This window comes from Panicum virgatum, chromosome 9K, assembly GCF_016808335.1.
Source record: "Panicum virgatum strain AP13 chromosome 9K, P.virgatum_v5, whole genome shotgun sequence".
In the NCBI taxonomy this organism is placed as follows: domain Eukaryota; kingdom Viridiplantae; phylum Streptophyta; class Magnoliopsida; order Poales; family Poaceae; genus Panicum; species Panicum virgatum.
In genome coordinates, this window is record NC_053144.1 from 14756211 (window position 1) to 14773182 (window position 16972).

A 16972-nucleotide genomic window follows, 5' to 3' on the forward strand; every position below is an offset into this window, starting at 1 on the left:
GCTACAAGAACAATAATGAGACAAGACAATTAGATTCAATCAAATATATCAGTGTCTGCTCTAGTCATTTCAACATGGTTAATTCTGTATGAATCATTAGTGGCATTCTGTTGTCAGCTATAAGTATGCATAAAGGGAATCATCACATTTTTTTAGCAAGGTAACCAATCCTTTTGCATGTCAATTTTTCAATACGTATGTTGTACCTGCAGCTTCAATGGGAGCATTGTCTTCTTCATCTTGAGCAGGGACAATGTCTTCTTCATCCTGAGCCATAGCATCAATTTCCTCGTTGCCTATAGCCTCATCTCCAGGTACGATTTCATCAACTAATTCTGGAGTAGAGTTGATGTCTAGGGAAAAACGTGTTGCTAGAGGAACACCTACAAAAACAGAGACAAGACAATTATTTAATTTAATCAAATCAACATGAACAGATATATCAACATTGTTAAAATCTTCATTAATTTAGTATGTGTTAGCTTCACTTTTAAGTACTCTAAATCTCTAATCAGTTCTGTTGCTGCTCCAAATAGAGTATGAAGCATGTACCTGCAGCTTGAATGGGAGCATCGCCTTCCTTGCCAGCTGCGTTCTCACCTTCAGCAGGTACTAATTCACCATCCAATTGTTCTGGAGGGGCAGAGTTGAGGTCCAGAACGCTTGTTGCCATGTATGCCTATGTAATTGAACAACTTATTGCTGCAGATATGTTGAAGACGAGGGCAGAGTAGCTGGCCACGAGGACTGCTTGGTGAGATGCAGAGGATCTGCTTGCTTGTTGGAGATGGCGGAGAGCTCCTTGCTTGTCGGAGATGCGCAGGAAATGGCTGCTTGCTGGAGAACTCACTGCGCCCGGAGCCCAGGAGGGAGTTGCTTGCTGCAGAGCATGGCCGACTGGCTGGCCGCAGCGATAGGTGGGAGGGCCCGCCGGCTGGCAGCAGCACGAGGGCTAGCCGCAGCGATCGGCGGGAGGGCCCGCCGGCTGGCCGCAGCAGCGATCTGCGGGAGAATCACAGCGTGCTTGCGTGCGTGGATCACGGAGGGTGGCCGACGGGTTCAAATTTTAAATTGTTCGCTTGCGTGCGTGTGGATCATGGGAGGGAGGGCTAGGTGGCACATGCGCGTGTACAGCTGGATGGTTTTTGATTTTGAAAATGAGGGGTATAATGGACTTTTTGTTGGTTTTCTTAATCTCTCCGAAACTAGTCGGAACGACTTATAAAACGGAACAGAGGGAGTATTACTAAGAAAAAGAAAACCCAGAAATGGTGAACTAATTCCCAAAAAAGGGTCAACTAATTCCAAAAAAAGGCGGCACTATTATTGCTGCTCTGCTTCCCGCCATCAGTCTGGTGGAACAGAGGAGCGGAGGAGGCACCGGCAAGTTCGGCGCCGGAGCCTTCTGACGGCGGCGACGTGCCAATGCTCCACGAGCCGAGGAAGCGTCCGTTGCCGTGGCCACCGAAGAGCCCGTCCACGATGCCGCTGGGCTCGGCGGCTTCCAGGATCCTCGAGTAGTCGAGGTAATCGGCCACGTCGTCGTCGCCTGCGGCGGCCTGCTGCGACTCGAGCAGCGCGGCGGGCGGGCCGGCCCTGGCGGCGGCGGAGGCCGCCTCGGCGTCCCTGGCGCGGCGCGCAGCGGCGTCGTCGGGGAAGTTGAGCTTGGCGCGGCCGCCGCGGAACCGGAGCGCGGCGGCGTCGTCCTCGGCGGTGGCGAACGTCCCCAGCCACTTCCGCGCCGCCTTGTGCGGGTCCCGGATCTCCGCCGCCCACTTCCCCCACGGCCGCCGCCTCACGCCGCGGTACTTCCGCTGCGCCGCCGCGGGGGCTGCTGGCGTCGGTGTCGGCGCCGCCACCCCCGCGAACGCGACGAGGTGCCCGTGCTGGTAGTGGTAAGCGGCGCTGCTGCTGCTGCCGTCCGCGCGGTACCACGACGGTGGCATGACAAGCGGCCGCTGGCCACGACGTGCGTGAGCGCCGACACGATCGCCGCCGTCCCCACCGCCAGCGACTCCTCCGTGCAGCACATCGTCGTCGACGTCGACGTGGACGTCGTCGGTGTCTGCTTCTGCATTGGGATTGATGATCTTTTCTTTTCCAAGCATAAAGCCTCATGGCATCACGATCGAACGCTCCAGGTTTTATAGCTCATCCACCATTCTCTCTGAGAAAAGCAGAGAGAGAGGGAGGGAGCACGAGCAGCGTCGTCGTCGTCACGCGGGGAAGCCAACTTGGATTAGGCCTGCTGCCATTAGCAGCTGCTGCAACAGATCCTCTTCTCTTCTTGAAGCTACTAATAACATTGCAATTCTATAAACAAATCGAGGAACCGACATGGGGCAAACGCAGAGTCTTGGCGACTAAGGATACGACGATGATGTGTTGCACCCTCGCTGGCATGGCTGTCGTCATCATCTATCTGCATTGCACCTGCACGGGCTGACGGATCTGCACTTGCCCGTTTGGACTTTTCTTCTGGGTTGTTTGGAAGAAACCTCAGACGGGAACAAAAGGCCTCTGCGTGATGTCGAAGAGCCATATCTCCAGTTCGATGGATAGAGGAAAAACATCTGTTCTCTTGGCGAAAAATAGACTCTGACGTCAGACTGCTCACGTAACCTTTGCTTCGGTCAGGATTTTCCTATATATATATACGTGGCCCAGGGGGAAGGAACCGTGTTTTTTTAATTGAGGAAATTATTTCTATATTATCCAAAACTATAATATAGTTCCTTATGTACCTTTTAAAAAATATATAGGCTATAATATCACCGATTTAGTTTTCTTTGCTGGTTTTCCTCCCCCTATATGCCAACACCGTCGTCCATCCAAAAATACAAAATCACTTCACCCTCATTAATTTGTACTTCCTACGTTCCAGATTATAAGTCGCTTTAACTTATAAAATTAAAAACAATGGCATTAGAGTATTTTGTTCTCTTTCCAATGCCATTGTTTTCAATTTGATGTGCAATCTAATACTCCCTCTGTTCTAAATTATAAGTCGTTTTGACTTTTTTGGTTCATCCATTTTGCTATGTATCTAGAGATCTAGATGCGTAGCAAAATGGATGTAAAAAAAAAGTGAAAGCGACTTGTAATTTAGAATGGAAGGAGTAGACACTATACGATGGCACATTTTATTCTTCCCTGACCAAATCCTTCTAAACCTACGTACGTCCTTGTGGCATGTGGTCATGTGAAAAGTGACTAGTACACAAAAGATAAGGGCATGTTTGTTCTGACAGAATGGATTTTATTTGAAGAATGAAAAATCACATTTTATCTTAGATCTTAATTGAAGTATGGTCGCCAATGGAAGCTTCGCGGTAGTAGTGTAGTGATGATCGCCCACAAGGAGCTTAGGACTCACGAGAGACGAGTGAATGAGATCGGGCCAAGGGGTGGCGATGAATTTCACTTCCCATTTCTTACCCTCCGAATTTGGCATAGGTCCTTACTTCAGATTTGGAAAGTGTTGGAATATCAAATTTGAAGCTAAATAGACTAGTTCATGAAGTAGATTCCAGTTCAACTCAAATGAAAGATCCAAACATGGCCCGAGGGATAAATATTTTTTAGCACTTAGCACTGACTAATTTCTTTAAGACAATGATAGCACAAAAGGAAGAATAATTTCGAATTAATGGCACTGAAAGAAATCTTTAACTTTTAATGGCGCATAAAGGATGTCTATAACTAGCTAGCCATGAGTGTAGTTGTAGTAATTAATTATGCAATAGAAATACACAAAAACAAATAGCTAGTTTGCAAAAGTGGTCAAGATGGAGAGGACGATCAGTAGATCGTAAAACTGCTGCAGCGCCACTTACCTTGGGGAGTCATCGGCTGATGCTGATCGGCTCGTGGAGTCGTGCTGGACAGGTGAACGTGAACGGCGTCACGTCGGCGGCGCCCGCTGGAGCGGAGTTCGATCTGCGGTGGCGGCGGAACCGCGGAAGCCGGAAGGAAACCAGTCCAAACGTCGTACGTCGCGGAGGAACCAAACGTCGCGGCGGAACCACGGAGTTTCTACGCGGACGCGTCTACGCGATCAACTGGCGACTACGCGGCCAGCGGCCTCTACTGCTATCGTGACAGCCAGTCCATGGGCCTTGGCCCAAAATTATTACTACATGCTCGTTTTTTTGTTGTTGGGGGAGTTGATTGTATTTCACTAATGGTGGCTACCTAGGATTTTGAAGTATGTTTGAAATTCGAAAACAACCTAGCTAATCAGAGATTTCAAACTTCAGAATCCTAGGTAGCCACCATTAGTGAAATACAATGATTCATTCTTGGGCAAAGATGCGTTGCCTGATTAGCTAGGTTGTTCTCGCCGCGGCGGCGGTTCGTTCGGTGGCGCCGCGGACGATGAGGATGTAGCTCGCCGCCGGCGACGACCGGCACCAAAGAGGGATTTGAGGGGCAGCTGGTGTTGGTTCTACGGATGGAAGGATTGCAGCTGCTTTGGAAGAGGAAAGAGGAGTTGCTGCTGCCGTGGCTGCTTGGTGTGAGGTCGTGTGGGTGGTGAAATGGGAACAGGGAGGAATCGACAGCGGTGTGGCCGTGTGGCAGGAAGCCAGGAAGGGCATGCCGTGTCTCTGACAGCTGGGAGCAACACGCGTGGTGGGCTGGGTCCATCTCTGACCGTGGGGCTGGGAGGAACCAACGACGGCGGACGGATGTAGAAGCGCTAAGCGATCGAATGGACGCTCGCAAAGGTAGTTACTGTAGCTACGGGAGCGGGATGCAAAACTTTTTTTTTTTGAGGGTCACGGGGGGAGAGAATCCCCACCTGAATTTCATTCATAGGCCTTTGGAAGGCAAAACAATACATGATCTTCAGCAGGAAATACAATTGGACCGGACACAACAAAGAAGAGGAGAAATACGAATATGCAACTCAGAGGACAAGACATAGACACAGGTTAGGAAGACAACTGCCGATCGCCAATTTGAGCTTCCACCGAAACAACATACTTGCTAAATAACGCCTTGGCCCTTGCGCATCCACACCACCTCTCGTAGCTACGCCGCTCCGTTGTCACCCTCCATCTGAGGGTCAGGCCAACGGAATGGGGACTAAAGGTGATGGAAGGCGCGCAAGCCAAAAGTTACCAGACACGACGACCTTCCTTTTGAAGCGGATGGTTACACCTTTGAAGAGAACATCCAGGCTCCATGTCTCGCCATCCAACGCCATACACGGGGAGGAACCCTTGTAGGGGAATGGTCGAGGAGATGGATCACCACATGGCATAAGATTTGATGACACCACCAACAGGAAGAGCGCCGACGAAGCAGAGGCGCCCAATGAAAGACACTCACCGAACCACAGCAGTAGCAAACAACCGGTATCAATCTGGTCCAAAAAGTGTAGCACAGCGGAGAAGCAGATGATCCCCAAGGCTTCCATGGTTGGTCGAGGACCCTGGCAGACCGTGCGAAGGCAAGACGCCCCCTGCGCGCCGGGCGCAAAGCATTCGCCGCACGGTAGCAGCTGCCACAGATTGGACTGCGCCAGCTACCATGAAAATGGTGCGGGAGTCGCAAGACAACGCCTCAATGGAGGGGAACGGCGCCCGCAAGCGTCGTCGTTGTCACTGGTTATTGCAAACCAGAGATGGCTTTCGCCGGCGAAACTCGGAACACCCGTCCTCAGGGAGCTCTGCCAACGCACGGTAAGGAGCACCGGTGGTGGATCTGCCCGCATCGAGCGCAACAGACGCCACACCATGTGGTGCCCACCGGCGTCAGCCGCGGGGCGAGCGCAGCGGCAAAACCGCGCTTCCACGGCCATCCGCTCGACGACGAGGCCGCCGTGGCGTCCGGGCCCGCGGGCGATGGGCAAGCCCACTGCAGGCACCACCAGCACACACACACGGGGCACACTGCAGAGCACGCAGCAGCCAAAAATGCCACCAAGGAGCAGACCACCCGAACCAAGGCACAGCAGCAGCAGGCCCTGGCGCTGGGATGTGCCCCCTACGGCACCAGATCCGCACCCCCATGGCGTAGATCGGCCTCGGACAGGACCCGAGAGGCATGGGAGGAAGGCTGCAGCGACCCCGGCGGCAGGGGAGCCCGCCCAGATCTGGGGAGGGAAACCCCATCGCCGAGCAGACCTGCCGCCGCTGGAACGAGGTTGCCGCACGGAGGATCTGGCACTGGCGGCGCCGGAGAGAAGGATGAGAGCAGAGCGGCGGCGTCCACGGCGGCGTGGAGGCGCGCAGCGGCATGGAGGGGCGGCGGCCGCGGCGGCGTGGAGAAGGGTGTGGAGGAGAAGGGCCCCGCCGCCGCCATCCTAGCAGCCGCACGGACTTCGGCGGCTGCTCCGGCAGCGGCGAGGGCAGGGGAGCTTGGGAGGGGGCGGCGGCGGCGGGGGGTGCTCGGGTCCGCCCGAGTCGCCCCTGAGGACGACGCAGGCGTCTCTCACTCGCAAGGAAGCAAGGTGTATTTAGCGTTCGGGATGCAAAACTATATAGGATCGTGCCGGTGCGTTGCTACGAGCAAAACAAATTCCATCTATAAGCATCAAATATTATCATCAATAAGCATCAAACATTGAGCCTGATTAGGTTGCACCTTGCCATGTTGGCCTAACATGAAACATCGCTGGCTAGAAGCCTAGAACACTACCACCATAGCAATAATAGGGTGGGCAGCAAAGCTAAAATCATAATTTAGACATACTTTATGATTTCCCCTATCATCCTGCAAATTTTTGAATTAAAATTCAATTTATGTTTAGAGATATAAAAAAAGATAAATTGCATTAGGGGATAAAATGAACCAAATCGTTTAATTTAGGGGGTTAATTAAACTAAAAAAATAGTTTAGGGGGGTTATCCAAATTTTTGCTATACTTGAGGGTAGTATTTAGACTTTTTTTTGAAAAAAAAAGACAACGCGGAAACGAAGGGGAAATTAGCAAATAAATATAATGATCCTAACTAGCACTAGCAGGAGCGAGCAATTAATTAGCCGCACGTGATATGGATCATATTGTTAGACGCATCGGTCGCAGTTTGTATATCCAAAGCATACTAGCACAGGTCAAATGGTATGCCACATTTGTTAGGGCCGTTTCGCCCGGCCAAACAATGCCGGCAACCTCCTTTGGTGGCATGCCAAAATCAGACAGCAGGATCGCAGAAAGAGCAGTGCCAGCAGCATGCTCGGATGATTCGCCGGCACATGCAGCACCAGTTTGCCGTTCGAGCCAGTCCCGGAAGCCGGAACGAACGAACCTTCATCGTGCACGCACGCTGCGAGATGTGCCAACAGCTAGCTAGCGATCTGCATGCGTTATACCACCACCAACCAGAGGACAAGAGAGAGTTGCAACAGGATCGGATGGATGGATGTTTTTTTTTTTTTTTGAAGGGAATCGGATGGATGTTAATAAGCCGCTACGACTCCGAGCGATGTTAATTTGCTCGACACGTACTTCGTCGTCTGTCTCCCGGACGGACGGAGAAAAGAAAACGGGCAGGCAGGGCAAGCGCGTAGCGCTCTGGCCAGACTCGTCCGTGATCGACTAGTACTGCGCACATGGCGATCGAGGGCGGGAGGAGGAATTTCAGGCTGGTCTGGTATGGTCTGAATTGGACGGTTGGACCAGACTGGAGGCTAGGAGCGTAGCGTGCAGACTGGACTGCCAATTCTGTTTGGTAGGCCTGGGCGTTCGGGCTACCCGAAAATTTCGGGGCGGATTTTTCGGATTTTTAAAATTTCGGGTTTTGAAATCTTCAACCCGAAATTTGTTCAAAATAAACAAAACCCGACATTTCGGGTTCGGGTTTACCCGAACAACCCGAGATGCAACTATGAAGACAGCCAGCAAGTAGCAACACAAATGCAAACGAGGAAGCAGCAGATCCACGAGCAAGCAGCCGGCGTAGCAAGCAAGTAAGGATGCAAGCAGCAGGCTGCAGGCGTAGTAGCAATAGCAAGCAAGCAGCCGGCGTCGCAAGCAGCCGGCAAGCCACCTGAGTACTCAGCCCCGCCCCGTCGTGTTGTGGTGCCGACCGCCGCTCCGCGGCCGCGCGTCCGTGTTGCCGCTCATCCGTTGTGCTCCTGTTGCCGCGGCCGCGGGTCATGTTGCCGCTCGCCGCCGGGCTCCGGCTGCCGCGGCCGCGTGTCGTCGTGACGCAGACACCGCTGGCCGCCCCGTCACCGCTGCTCCTCGGCATGCTCTCCACCCGCTAGCAATTTGTGGGGGCGCGGTCACACGGAGGTTTCGGAGGCGCCGCCGCCGGGGGTGAGAGGGATGGGGATTGGGCACTAGGTCTGGGAGAAGAAGACAGTAAAGAGGATAAGGTTGCGTTGGAGGTGGGTAGCCATACAGGGAATGGGCTGTGGTGGGCCAAATTTGCTTCTGAGACAGATTTTGGTACGGGGCACTTCGGGTATTTCGGGTACCGGGATTTAAAACCCGAATTACCCGTAATAATTTCGGGTACCGGAGTTTGCTACCCGAAATAGTGGTCGGACTTTTCGGGTTCGGGTTTTTCGGATACGGGTTCGGATTTTTCGGGTACGGGTTTCGGGCTTCGGGTAATATGCCCAGCCATACTGTTTGGAGCAATTCCAGCAAGCTTAGGGAAGCTGAAGAATCTGATAGCCCTTAATCTGTCCATGAATGGTTCAATTCCCATAGAGATTTTTACATTGTCACTCCTTTCTAAGTACCTCGATTTATTATACTCCCTCCTTCCCCGTTTATAAGGCATGGTGGAACATGACACGGTCTTCTAAACAACACTTTGACCATTTATTTATCATATATTATATCACTTTTGATTATAAACTTATAATCATTGTAAAATATATTTGATTATGAATCCAATCATATGAAATTTGCATTATAAAAATAAAATTTTAATAGTCAAATTATTGGTCAAAGATGACAAGGTTTGAATCTTGATATACGTGTATGCCTTATAAACAGGGAAGGAGGGAGTACAATTCATTCATTATCAGGGGCCCCTTCCTTCTCAAGTCGGTAGCTTGAGAAACCTTTTAGATTCGTCAAATTTTCACTATTCATCATCAACTTTCCACTATTCATCCCTCTCACAAAACACGCTTCCCAACAAGTGCTACAGTGTTTTTTCAACCAATCTAAACCCGCCCTGGTTTTATCTAGAAATCAATTGTCTGGTAAGATCCCGGATAGTATTGGGGAGTGCACCGTGTTGCAACAACTTCTCCTTGACGATAACTTATTTGAGGGAAGCATACCAAAATCTTTTGAAAATTTAAAGGGGGTGAGTACACTCAATCTGTCCATGAATAAGTTGTCAGGCACAATCCCGGAAGGCATCCGTAGTATCCTCGACCTGCAAAAGTTGTATCTGGCACACAATAAGCTGTCGGCCGTGTTTAGTTCCGCTAGTTTTAGATTTTCTACAGTAAATTCGAATGTTTGGATACAAATTAGGAGTACTAAATGTGGATAATTGACAAAACCCATTTCATAAACCCCGGGTCTAATTGCGAGACGAATCTATTAAGCCTAATTAGACCATGATTAGACAATATTGTGCTACAGTAAACAATCTCTAATGATGGATTAATTAGGCTTATACATTCGTCTCGCGATTTCATATCCATCCGTATAATTAGTTTTATAATTAGATCATGTTTAGTTCCTCTAATCTTCGGTTTAGAATTGCTACAGTAAATTAGATCTAATTTTCTACTTCACCTAAACATCGTTGTATGAGCTGGATCTTTCATTTAACAATCTGCAAGGGGCAGTGCCAACAGAGGGAATATTCAGAAATTTAGCCAATTTCTCAATTAGAGGAAATAATGAGCTTTGCGGTGGAATTCCTACCCTACATTTACCAAAGAAAACGGCACTTGAAGCATCTTACCGTAGCTCTGGTAATAATTGGTGCAATCTTGTTCTTAGGTATCATACTTGTCCTCTTTCAACAGATCAATAAGACTAGACGAAAGCAGAAGACCACATTCCTATCACCAACAACGGAGAAACAATATGAAAGGGTTCCTGTGACAGAACCGCCAAATTAAAACTCAAATTAAGCTAAATGGCCATCATTTGAACACATCAGGCACATTTGGCTTAACGGTTTAATTTGACAGTCCTTTCGAAACCGACATTCCGATCGAAACAAACACCAGTAGTCCCACACGAAGGTGAGCGCAGGCAGTACAACATGACGAGTACATATGAATACGATTACAATACTGAGTAGTGTACAATGAGTTCTACAAACCCGGTTTGAATACATAAATAATATACAAGAGCCACTTTATTTTAAAACAAAGTCCGATCTAGAAAACCTGGCGTCTATGATACATGAAGCGCCGTATCGAATCACACACTCAGCCCACGGGTGTGTGATTTTGTAACTAGCAAGGACTAAACATCTGGTCCTGACACCTCCCAACCATCCGCGCCAAGCTGGATGAACTTAGCACAACAAGGGCAGAAGTCTATCTCATCTTGACCTGAAATAGTTTGAGCCACAACCCTGAGTATACTAATACTCCGCAAGGCTTACCCGACCAGTGGATATAACTTAGCCCACGTAACTAGACATGCAAGGCTTTTGGCTGTTGGTTACTTTTGCAGAAAAAATTCTAGAAATGAGTCCTTATTCTCCCTCTTTTAGCTCCAAATTCTATATTCGTAAATCAATAACTATTATTTGCACCTGCTAAGCAATCATAACAACATGGAGTAATAATTTCTGGTAGACTCTACTAATCATCACTTAAAATCCATATAGCATCACTACGATGTGGTGCCGTGATCAAGGTGCTCATATCCGAGATGCGACGTACGGCGGATCGATCCGATTTAACCTTGCAAGGTGGACCTAACCAACACGGCACGTATTTGCCCCGTCGGACTATACATGCCAACCATTCCCCTCCCCGCCTCGAACTACAGAACCGCCCCACCTGCATATAGTCAACCGAGCCCTACGAGAGACCGCCAAAAGTAAACATATGCATCCCAATTCTCCGCGGCCACTCGACTGCCCTAAGGGGTGGGTAGAAGTTCTGTACTTTCGAAACAAGGCAGTACTCGGCTTACCGGTTTCGACTACCTCCTACTCCCGGCATGCGGCTAGTACAATTCAAACTCGATCACAGGGCCAGGCAACGAACGGTCCTTAACCGACACAGGCGGGGCTAACCTTTCCCCGCCCGGTCTCCATTTTCTTTTCCTTATCCAGCCTATTCCAATATTCCATATACTCAAAATAACGAGATATCCTATATCTCGCGAGTGACCCGAAATCACTCGTCTTCTACCGAGTTCTATTAAGCATAGCATCTCTATCGTCCTCTACATACTAGTATAACTCGAGGAGACCTAGGGATCATGCAACTAGGGTTTCAAATAATTCCTGAACCTAATGCACAAGTAATAGAAACATAATATAGGTGTAATAGTTTGAAATAAACGGATGTGCACCGGGGCTTGCCTGTGGGCTGCTGCTCAGAGCTAGTGTCCACTGGGCCTTGGGCCGGGTCGTCACGAAACGCCTGCGGGGCTGGCTCCGTCTGCTCCTGCGGCTCCGCGATCACCTCGTATACGACTTCCTCGGTCGCGGATTCTATATGTATGCATATGACACAATGAGTAAATGTTATGCATATGAGACAATGAGTAAATACTAACACGACTTTGCCACTAGAGGATAAACATTAAACAAATTACAATTTACATAAAAGGATGCAAATATAGTGATAAATAACTTTAACCCTAAGTGCTAGGAACAATTAGAAGCTAAATTATCAATTAGAGCATGATTTATTATAAAACAAAATATGACCAGCAAAGACATTATTATTTGCCTCTTATAATTTGCATAAAAATCTACATGTAAAATAAATACATTATACCTATACACATAATTAAGTTTGGTCACATATTATATTCATATACTAAACTAGGTCCTATGTGTATGAAAATTTTATGGTGGATCACTCATGTTTAAAGTAAGCTACTGCAAAAATTTCATAATTTTTAGATTAACAAATCTATAGAAACTAATTAAGCAAGACTAAACACAACCTAAATTCTTGCAGGGGTAAAAAGGTCATTTTGCCACTGTGGATATTTTTCCTCCATAGATCTTACTCTAACAAATCCAACAAAATTTATTTCATATTTTTCGCATTTTTCCTCGAATTTATATGGAATTTACAATTCATAGCCGAAATAAAACACAAAATAATTAAAATCCCCCCTTACCCCACTGACCAGCGGGCCCCACTGGTCAGTGGGAGGGGCTTCTTCCCCGTTCAACCACGCAAACCGCAGCGCGCGCGCGGCGCCCAGGCGCAGGGCCAAGCGGCCCGCGGTGGCGGCGACCGGCGGCGGCCCGCGCGGTGGCGCAGCGGCGGCTGCGCGGTGGTGGGGCCCGCGCGCGCGCACAGCCCTAGGCAGCAGGGCGGCCGGCTCGGCGAACCCTAGCGGCGGCGGCGCTAGACAGAGGCGGCGGCGGCGTGGCTTGGGCCGGCGGCGGCGGGCTCAGGCGACGGCGGGGCGGGGCGGCTTGAGCATCAGCGCCCCCAGGCGGCTTTGGTGCGCGTGCAAGGGTGGCAGGGGGGCGGCGCGAGCATGGCGCGCAACGGGCGGCGGCGGCAAGCACTACGGCCGGCGGCGACATGGCGTGGAACGAGCGCGGAAACAATGCGAACGTGAAGGAACGTGGAGAGCACGAGCATCAGTGGCTCACCTAGGGTCGATTTGAGCTATGGGGCGAAGAAAACGGTGACCGGAGGTGGGAGTTCGACGGCGGAGTGGAGCTCGGGCGGCTTTAATGGCTGGCGGCCGGAAAAGCTTCGGTTCCCGGCGATTTGGTCGATGAGGCTCGCGAAGGAGGGGTCGAGGAGGAAGCTAGGAAGGTTGTCGAGCTTTGGTTGCGGTGGATTTGAAATCCGTGGAGCGGAGCTCGCGAATCGGTCCGACGAACGCGAGGAGCTTCAAGAGCCGTTCATGGCGAACGCAGGGAGGAGAAAGAGAGGAACGGGAGCGTGAACGAGAGTGAAGGCAGGTGGCGAGCTCGGGAGACGTCGTGGGCGACTTGGCGGCGTCACCGACGGCCGGGAAACCGGGATCGGGCTCCACGACGGCAAGCACAGCGGGGAGCTTCGGGAGAGCTCGGGCCATTACTGCGACGTGCAGAACAGGAAGAAGTATGGGAGAGGGAAGGGAGAGACTGACATGTGGTGGCCACGTGTAAGAAAGTTTGTTTATTTGAATTCTAATTTTTGGATTGTTACAATCCTTCCCCCTAAAAGAAATCTCGTCCCGAGATTTAGGAGAAAAGTGCCGAATTGAAAGGACGTCGGAAAATCATATACCTTGGTATAATTGGAGCAACTCAGGACATTTGGATTGAACAAATTCCTCCGTTTCCCAGGTAGCTTCTCGCTCTGAGTGATTACTCCACTGTACCTTATAGAAATTGCTAGTTTGATTTCGAGTGACCCGAGTCTTGTGATCAACAATTTTTACCGGATGCTCTGGATAGACCAGATCGGGCTCCACTTGTAATTTCTCTATGTCCATTATCTTGTTTGGAACACGGAGGCATTTCCTGAGCTGGGAGACATGGAATATATTATGAACTGCGGATAATTGGGCAGGAAGTTCCAGACGATATGCTACCGGCCCACATCGCTCAATGATAGGAAAAGGCCCAACATAGCGAGGGGCGAGCTTTCCCTTCACACCAAACCGTTGGACTCCTCTCATTGGAGATACCCGTAAATAGACATGATCTCCCACTTGGAACGAGACCGGTTGACGTTTCTTGTCCGCATAGCTTTTCTGTCGGGATTGGGCTATTTTCAAGTTCTCCTGTATAACCCGGACTTGTTCTTCTGCCTCACCGACCATATCAGGGCCGAATACATTTCTTTCACCGGCTTCTGACCAATTCAATGGAGTTCTACACCTTCGTCCATATAATGCCTCAAAAGGAGCCATTTTGATGCTTTCCTGATAGCTGTTGTTATAGGAGAATTCAGCTAAAGGTAGACACTCATCCCATTTATGACTATAGGTGAGTGCACAGGCTCTAAGCATATCTTCGAGAATCTGATTTATTCTTTCCGTCTGACCATCGGTCTGAGGATGATAAGCCGAACTGCGAATGAGTTGAGTACCAAGGGCTGCATGGAAGTGTTCCCAAAAACGTGCAACGAATTGGGTACCACGGTCAGAAATGATAGTCTTGGGTACTCCATGCAAACTCAGGATACGACTGATATATAGCTCAGCATAATGTTGTGCCCTATAGATGGTTTTTACGGGAAGGAAATGAGCTGACTTCGTCAGACGGTCCACAATAACCCAAATAGAATCATATCCTTTAGAAGTCTTGGGAAGTCCAACAATGAAATCCATACTAATATCTTCCCATTTTCCTGATGGAATAGCCAGCGGTTGAAGAAGACCAGCTGATCTCAAGTGGCTTGCTTTAACTCTTTTACAAATGTCACACTCAGACACATATTTGGCAATTTCCCGCTTCATTCTTGTCCACCAAAATCGCTGCTTCAAATCTTGATACATTTTATTGCTGCCCGGGTGGATAGAATACCTAGAAAGATGAGCCTCATCAAGGATTTGTTTTCGGAGCTCTAAATCTTTAGGTACCACCAAACGATCCTTGAACCACAGAATTCCAGCCTCATCTAAATGAAAACACTTCACCCCCGGGTCATTTTCAGCAAGTCTTTGGCGAATCTTTTCCATCCCGACATTATGTTTTTGAGCAGAAATAATCCGATCTCGAAGAGTAGATGAAAGGACCAAATTATTAAGACTGCCGTGTGTGATGATCCCCAAGTTTAATTTTTCCAGTTCATAACAAAGGGTCTCATTGAAAGGCACAATAGACAGGCAGTTGCACTGAGCCTTGCGGCTTAAAGCATCTGCAACCACATTGGCCTTACCTGGGTGATAATGAATTTCCAGATCATAATCCTTAATCAATTCCAACCATCGCCTTTGGCGTAGATTTAGCTCATTCTGGGTGAAAATATACTTGAGACTTTTATGGTCCGTATATATGTGAACAGGATTGCCCAGAAGATAATGACGCCAGATCTTCAAAGCATGAACCACTGCTGCTAGTTCTAAATCATGAGTGGCATAATTTTCCTCATGTCGCCGGAGTGCTCTGGAAGCATAAGCAATTACTCGACGGTCTTGCATGAGGACACAACCTAAACCCGTACCTGATGCATCACAATATACATCAAAGGGTCGAGTAATATCAGGTTGGGCTAAAACAGGGGCAGATGTCAATAGTTTCCTCAAGGTCAGAAAAGCCTGATCACATTTATCATTCCAATTAAATTTCACCCCTTTCTTAAGCAACTCAGTCATGGGCTTAGCAATTTTTGAAAAATCCGGAACAAACCGCCGGTAATATCCTGCTAGCCCAAGAAAACTCCGAATTTCCGGAACAGATGTAGGTGCTTCCCAATTCAAAACATCTTGGATTTTACTAGGGTCAACAGAAATTCCATTCTCTGAAATGACATGACCCAAGAATGGAACCTCCTTTAGCCAAAACTCACACTTGGTGAATTTGGCATACAACTTGTGTTCCCGAAGACGCTGGAGAACAATGCGAAGATGCTCAGCATGTTCTTCTTCATTTTTGGAATATATAAGAATGTCGTCGATGAAAACCACGACAAACTTATCCAACTCAGGCATAAACACCGAGTTCATGAGATACATGAAATGAGCCGGGGCATTCGTCAATCCAAATGACATAACGAGATATTCATAAAGCCCATATCGTGTGGAGAAAGCCGTCTTTGGGATATCTTCGAGCCTAATTTTAATTTGATGATAGCCCGATCGAAGATCAATTTTGGAGAATACCTTGGCCCCGACTAACTGATCAAACAAAATATCAATTCGGGGGAGTGGATATTTGTTTTTGATAGTGACAGCATTCAAAGGCCGATAGTCCACGCACAACCTGAGGCTTTGATCTTTCTTTTTAACAAAGAGCGCTGGACAGCCCCAAGGTGAAGTGCTAGGATGGATATAACCCTTATCAAGCAACTCCTGCAATTGCTTCTTTAGTTCTGCTAACTCATTGGGTGGCATACGATAAGGTCTTCTAGAAATTGGTGCCGTCCCCGGTTGCAATTCAATGGCAAACTCTATCTTACGGTCAGGTGGCATGCCTGGTAAGTCATCCGGAAAAACATCCGGATATTCACACACCACTGGTATTTCAGCCAGACTTTTGGCCTCAACCTGATTCACTGTGGGTGTCGAAGGCATATGGTCCATCAGATTCAAAATCATAGAACCATGCAGAGGAGAATTAATGTGCACAGACTGAGAATTAGTGTCCAAAATGACTCCATGAACCCCCATCCAATTCATGCCCAGAATAATATCCATTTTCTGAGTTGGTAACACTACAAGCTGTGTGGCAAAAATCTTTCCCTGAAACAGCAAGGGCACTTGCCTAACAATTTGATTGGTAATTAAATGCCCCCCGGGTGAATGAATATTGTACGGCCTTGATATATTTTCCACTTCCAACCCAAGTCTACTAGCACATTCATTGCTAATGAAAGTGTGAGATGCACCAGAATCAAATAATACAGTAACAGAGAGATTGTTAACTGAAAACATACCCGCCATCACTTGAGCTCCCTCAGGAACATCCTCTTGAGTGGTATAATGCACGCGTCCTGGCTTGAAATGAGCCATTCTCGGCTTCTGATTGTGCTGATTAGAACCCTGAACTTGTTTAGGTGGCATAGGGCATTCACGTGCAAAATGACCAACTTGACCACAGTTGTAACAGGGAGGGAAATTAGGGCGTACACCCTGTGGCTGTAACCCCGTCTTCTGCACATTCTGCTGAGGCACCGGAGATCTGGCTACCCCTTGAGGTTGTGGGTACTGAGGTGGTCTATATCCTGA

The 16972-nt window shown here is 48.7% G+C and overlaps 3 protein-coding genes and 1 long non-coding RNA gene across 5 annotated transcripts; 2 read left to right on the forward strand and 2 right to left on the reverse strand.

The window, feature by feature from the left end:
* Window positions 1–4: 4 nt before the first annotated feature.
* Window positions 5–836, forward strand: LOC120650296. 2 transcript variants are annotated; one of them, XR_005665559.1, is made up of 4 exons: window positions 5–160; window positions 249–314; window positions 537–609; window positions 709–836. It is a non-coding gene; the product is annotated as an uncharacterized LOC120650296 (long non-coding RNA). The 2 variants fall into 2 exon arrangements; XR_005665558.1 differs by lacking the exon at window positions 5–160 and having other exon boundaries at window positions 168–314.
* Window positions 150–762, reverse strand: LOC120650294. Its single transcript, XM_039927358.1, has 2 exons — window positions 553–762; window positions 150–383 (listed from the first exon to the last, which is right to left on the reverse strand). The coding sequence occupies exons 1-2, from the start codon at window positions 671–673 to the stop codon at window positions 181–183; spliced, it is 324 nt and encodes a 107-aa protein (XP_039783292.1). The 5' UTR covers window positions 674–762; the 3' UTR covers window positions 150–180.
* Window positions 837–1247: 411 nt separating the features above from the next.
* LOC120650293 (ethylene-responsive transcription factor ERF110-like) lies at window positions 1248–2237 on the reverse strand. The gene has a single exon (XM_039927357.1). It carries the CDS (start codon window positions 2106–2108, stop codon window positions 1299–1301), a length of 810 nt encoding a protein of 269 aa, XP_039783291.1. The 5' UTR covers window positions 2109–2237; the 3' UTR covers window positions 1248–1298.
* A 3392-nt stretch (window positions 2238–5629) lies between these two features.
* LOC120647742 lies at window positions 5630–6574 on the forward strand. Its single transcript, XM_039924597.1, has one exon. It carries the CDS (start codon window positions 5630–5632, stop codon window positions 6572–6574), a length of 945 nt encoding a protein of 314 aa, XP_039780531.1.
* Window positions 6575–16972: the final 10398 nt, after the last annotated feature.

Bases quoted from the DNA above. Each gene is read 5' to 3' on its own strand.
- LOC120650294 (XM_039927358.1), bottom strand. From the start codon at position 673: ATGGCAACAAGCGTTCTGGACCTCAACTCTGCCCCTCCAGAACAATTG. The intron at 384-552 runs GTACATGCTTCA...CTGTTTTTGTAG, and splicing joins TGCTCCCATTCAAGCTGCAG to GTGTTCCTCTAGCAACACGT.
- LOC120650293 (XM_039927357.1), bottom strand. From the start codon at position 2,108: ATGCTTGGAAAAGAAAAGATCATCAATCCCAATGCAGAAGCAGACACC.
- LOC120647742 (XM_039924597.1), top strand. From the start codon at position 5,630: ATGGCTTTCGCCGGCGAAACTCGGAACACCCGTCCTCAGGGAGCTCTG.